At 37.3% G+C, this 5,582-nt stretch overlaps 1 protein-coding gene across 2 annotated transcripts in view; it reads right to left on the reverse strand.

Moving 5' to 3' along the window:
- Positions 1 to 911: 911 nt before the first annotated feature.
- Positions 912 to 5,582, reverse strand: part of LOC117954539 (immunoglobulin lambda-like polypeptide 5) — a 17,713-nt gene continuing 13,042 nt past the window's right edge. The window contains exons 1-4 of one of the 2 annotated variants that reach the window (XM_034888422.1): positions 3,912 to 4,244; positions 1,945 to 2,253; positions 1,426 to 1,500; positions 912 to 1,082 (exon numbers count right to left, since the gene is read on the reverse strand). In XM_034888422.1, coding sequence (XP_034744313.1) covers positions 934 to 1,082; positions 1,426 to 1,500; positions 1,945 to 2,253; positions 3,912 to 4,086 — 708 coding nt within the window. In that variant the 5' untranslated portion in view covers positions 4,087 to 4,244 and the 3' untranslated portion in view covers positions 912 to 933. Of the gene's footprint in view, positions 1,083 to 1,425; positions 1,501 to 1,944; positions 2,254 to 3,911; positions 4,245 to 5,582 lie in introns of those variants that run through there. The other variant, XM_034888424.1, reaches the window with a different exon arrangement.

Below are 5,582 nucleotides of genomic sequence, written 5' to 3' on the forward strand. Positions count from 1 at the left end.
CCATGCAGTTGTGTGACACTCAGACACTGCAAATTGTGAAAGAAATGAAAAGGGAGCTCTCTGCTTTATTTTAGTCCTTGGCGCAGCAGCACACATACAAACACACACATACACAGTTTGCTGTTTCTATAACCTTGCGGGGTCCAAAGATAGGCATCATCCTGATGGGATCCACCCTTTCTAAAGAGTCTAGAAACAAGATTTAAACTGATAAATAATTTTAATTGTATGTGAAAATGAACAGGACTTTAATTATCAAACACTCTGATATAAATTATAAATCTGAGTTTTGCTCCCCCCTGGGGACTACAGCTGACTTCCTGTCTGTCCTAGGGACCAGTCATGTTATGTCTGTTACATCCAATCATCACCACTGCTGGGCACTGCACAGCTCCTGACAAGCACGTTGTTAGATTGAAACACATTAGAGTATGTTCTTTAAAAATCCAAAATGTAAACAAGATGTTTTCAATGTTATGTTGTTGTTAATGCTGTTTTACTTAGTATGATTGGACAATATAAATAAACTCATTTAAAAAATAAAAACATGTTTGTCAATCGATCTCCAATGACAAACACTAGACCTGCTTTACAAAGCTGCTTTTTACTGAATTTAATGATTTAAATCCCTTATGTTTCTTCCAAAATGGATATGCCTCAACCTACTGTAAAAAAGGGACAAATTAGGCTCATCTTTGACAACCTTTATTCAAACGGTTTTTGCATTTGTTTTTAACATTAGTCCAGTACATTCTACAAGCATATTTCCGCCTCTTATTGTAACTTTACAAGTAGCAAATGCACAAAAAAGAGCAAACACAACATGGCACATCTTGGCAGTAAAGGCTACGATGTTTTTTTTTATATTGATGAATTGATATTCATGAATATCAAAGAATCAAATTATAAATGAGATGAATTGATGAGCAGAAATCAGTCTTCATATTTGCAGATGGTGGACGGTCTCTTGTTTCTGAGGATCATCAGCAGGGAGAGTCCACAGCAGAACACCAGACTCTTCACTATCAGCTGTGTGTACAGCAGACAGAACGACTTCACCCTGCACTGCACCTGGAAGACCACTGTCACACACACACACACACACATACACACACAAACACACACACACACACACACACACACACACACACACAGACACACACACACACAGAGTCAGATGTCATCAGATTTTTGTAGATATAATTTGGAGTTTTCTGGACGGGACAACCATCTTCAAATGAAAACGGGGGTTGGCTCCAATTTGACAAACGTCAAAGGTCATTATTAAATACACACATGTCAGGGCCCCACTTAGTTTTTCAGTAATGGAGCCAGGACAGTGTCCTTAAATGTTGGCATTAAAAACTAAAGCTGAAGCCCAGAAGGAAACTTTGTTATTGGAGGAGAGGCAGCAGGTGATCTTACAGTCAGCTCGCTGCAGAGCTAGCTGGTCTGGTGGATCTCTCTCTGGAGGACAGGAGGCTGCTGGAGCTGGAACCTCTGAAACAGAAAAGTAGTGAAATGGTTGGAGTTACAGTGACAAATGGCAGCTGTCTACTCCTCTCTTCTCTTTGACAGCATCTCCACATGAAGCTGAATCCCTGCTGAACACCGTCACCGAGCCTTCATCACAGTCAGCTCTGTGTGTTGCTGTGGTTGTTGTACACAAAGCAACAGTTTGCACGGCTGCTGTGGAGATGACGACTTTTTCAAGAAGCTGATTGAAGGAAGGAAAGATGGAGGCTGTGTTCACATAATCCAGCAAGTCCACCTCCGCTTGAAAATAACTATGTTGCATGGCTGCATGTAAAGAGGAATATTAGTGGAATATTCTCTTTATTTAGATATCTCAACAGCTTAGTCAGAATATTGTCTTTTTCAGAATGAGAGCGAAAATTGACTTATTAAGTGAATTTAAGTAGTCAGTCACCGAGCCTTCATTACCTTGTTCTGTTTGGGCCTCCACTGTCCCCCCCTCATGGCGGACGTAGCAGCGGTATTTATACGTGCTGTTCTCTTGCTGATGGATCATCAAGATGGCGGCGGTGCGTCCCGACTCTCTGATCTCCAGCTGCTCTCCCTCAGCAGGGGGCAGCTCCTCCAGAGGACCGTCCTCCCTTTGTCTTTTCCAGGAGAACTGGACCAGAGGAGGAAACATGGCTGAGGCCAGACACAGCAGGGAGCTCTTCCCCTCCAGGGGGGCTCTGGGTGCTGCTGGGTACACGCTCACCACGGGCTTCACTACCGGCTCATCTGAAGTTAGACAGCAGCAACAAGCAGCACAGACACACATTCACACAGTCAACAGCAGCTCCCAGCACGCCATTCAGTCTGATCCTGGACTACATGGACTCTGGTCCCTAAAGTCCTCATCAATACAGCCCAGAGTTCCCTCCATCTACTGGATCACCTTCATATGAAACACACCGCCCAGCTCACACAGCACGGTTATATGGGAATAAAGACAATTATGGATCTGGCAGTTCATTAAGTCAATGTACAACGTCAATTTGCTTGACACTGATTTAATATTGTGACGACATTTTCCTTTGTGGAATAGACAATTTCTTTCTATATTTAATTAAATTAGATTACCGTCACATTTCATGCTTAAGATATTTTTAATTATTACAATCTGTAAAACATGTTAATATATATTAAAGTACACAATTTATTGAAAAGAAATGTTATATAGATTTTTTTTAACAGCAATGTTATCATTCACGCACAATTACAATGAAATGACCCGGGGCAGGTAAAACTCCCCATTGGGCAATTTTTTTAAAATTCACTGAAACTAATTAATAGAAACAACGGTAAGTTTATTAGTAGGATTAGCTTTGATAGTTTAATTAAAATAATGAATAAAAAAAATGTTTATGTAGTTTATGTATAATTTAATATGTTTTCATATTTATATTAAATACAATTGTTATTTTCATTGATATAATAAGATACATACTGTGTATAACATTTAATATATTTAAAATCTTATATTTTACTCTAATTGCTTCAGAAATAAATCAATATATCAGTAATTTCACAGTTTTTTCACAACAATTTTACCTTTAATACACAATTACAATAATATGTTCAGATTATATTAATCATCATATACTATTTATTTAAAAAATGCGCAAACATACATATTAATCCTAACCCTATAAAGACTGTTTGTGTTGTGATTCATCATATTGTATAATTATTGTGCATAATATGCATTATGCATTATTGCAATATCCTATTTATTGTCTCTGTGTCTTCATGTATAAATAGATCTTCCATTAAAAGAAAAATTTACCATAACAAAAAATACAATTACTTTTAGAAAGGATCTATTAATTATCCTAAAAAATGTAATTAAAGGTCTACTCTTTATAAAAAACATGTTCTGAAATATTAGATTATGTTTAACATCATATTTTATCATATTGCTGATTATCTGAGAGGATCAGAGACTGTATGTTTCTAACATTTCATCTAACCATTTTATAAATCAGCTTAATCTGCTGCAGAAATAAAGAATAACTGGAGCTGTGCCGTGAGATTTCAACATGTTTCCAGGAACTATGAACCGGTTTTATGTAGTTTAAGAACATTTTACAGTCTCCTCTATAGCCTACAGAGGAGATCTGAGATGTTTTATTTATTATTTAACTTTATTTTGAACCCAACTCAAGGACTTTGTTGTTTTTCAGCATCGTGCAGAGTTGATCTAATGCTGCTTAAAATGCGTTCCTATCCCTTATTATTCCTTATCCTATATTAATGCAATCGCTGCACGGCTGCAAGAATTCTCTTCTAATGAGGAAACAACTAACATGTGAAGCCTGAAGCAGCAGAAACTCATTAAAACACATTTTCATCTTGTTCATTAAAATAACTGAAGGACATTAAATGTTAATTCTTACCTGTTACAACCAGTTTAGTTCCAGAGCCAAACATGTAGTACAGTCCTCCTCCTCTCACAGTGAAACTGAGTGATACAAAAACCTGTCTGCTGCTGAGAGCGTCTGCTGAGGTGAACCAGTCCAAATTATTAACCAGTTTCATATTCCAGCTCCATGATGTTTCTCTAATGTTCATATTAACAAGACTGTCTCTTCTTCTCTGTCCTTTTTAGACACACTAGCAGAGTGTCTCTGTGGATCGTTGGTTCAGACGTTCATGTTCCTCAGAGGATGAATCCTACTGACTTTGATACGTTTTAATCCAGTTACATCATCAGATCACATTTTATATTCTCCATTGTTATAAATGTATAATGTCTGTGTGTTGCAATGTAGTCTTTGTTTTTATCTGAAGTAGAACGAGTTGTGATCCTCCTTCTTTTTAAATAACACATGTGTTATAGGCTAAATATTTGTTGTCACATAGAGCAAACATCATCTCACTATCAGCTAGCTGCCTGTCCCCTGAACATACTGTAAAAAACATCTCCTCACTATCTGATAGCTGCCTGTCCCCTAACACACTGTAAAAAACATCTCACTATCTGCTAGCTGCCTGTCCCCTGAAAACAATATAACAATCCAACCTTTGATGTTAGAAATATGTCTGCAAAGCTTTTATTGTGAAGGGGACACAGGAAGTGTTTGCATTAAGAGCAGATCGGCATTCATTGTGAGGAGGAACAGACTTTATTCCTGCAGGTGAAATCAGAGGATTTTAATCTTTAAATTCTTGTTTTTCTTTTCATTATTTTTGCAATTTGGTCTAAATGATTGTAATTAGGAACTTCTTTTCATGAAGGAATTATTCACATTTTTTATCACATGTACATATCATGTAAATGTTTTTATTAAATTATTTGTATAGTTTTCTGTTTCAGATCTTTTATTATTGTTTCTCTGTGTTGTTAGAAAAGAAACTTCAGCTCAGTTCAGTGTGTTTGTGACCAGTGTTAGACAACTTACTCAGGAAGTGGAATCAGTTACTTGTTAATTATTACTACTTAAAAAGTAATATTACCTTAAACATTACTTAGTATCAAAAGTATATGGTTATTAAACTTGTTATATTACTTCCTAACTGGAATAATACATAATAAAATTACTGATTTGTAACTTGTAATCCCTTACACTACTCATTACTGGGGAAAGTACCCTATTAATATAAGAGTAATATATTACTTAGTAATGTGTTAACACTGTTTGTGACTCTGGCTGAGATGGAGGTGGAACATGTGAACCTGGGCTGTGGTTGGCTGATCTCTTCCTGTCTCAAACACTGGTTGACATCTGTTCATCTGGAGGTTTTTGTTCAGGCTGCAGGGATCAGTTCTCACTGTGGGACCTCCAACAGGAGCAGTAGTAGGAGGCTGAATGATCGAGTTTAACTTTCTGGATCTGCAACTCACAGCCGTTCTGTTTATTCACAGCTGAGAAATCATCTTTCTGAGGATGATTGTAACCTGAAAAAACTTGACCATTACTCTTGTCAATACGCAGAATCCTTGTGAATGTTTCTGTGTCTCTCTTCTGGAACCAGAATACATAACTGATACACTGCTCAGTGCCTCGACAGCTGAAGGAGACGTCTCCACCAACTCTCCTGGTCGATGTTAAATCCTCCTGAATCAG

Source organism: Etheostoma cragini, chromosome 12 (assembly GCF_013103735.1).
Source record: "Etheostoma cragini isolate CJK2018 chromosome 12, CSU_Ecrag_1.0, whole genome shotgun sequence".
Taxonomy (NCBI): Eukaryota; Metazoa; Chordata; class Actinopteri; order Perciformes; family Percidae; genus Etheostoma; species Etheostoma cragini.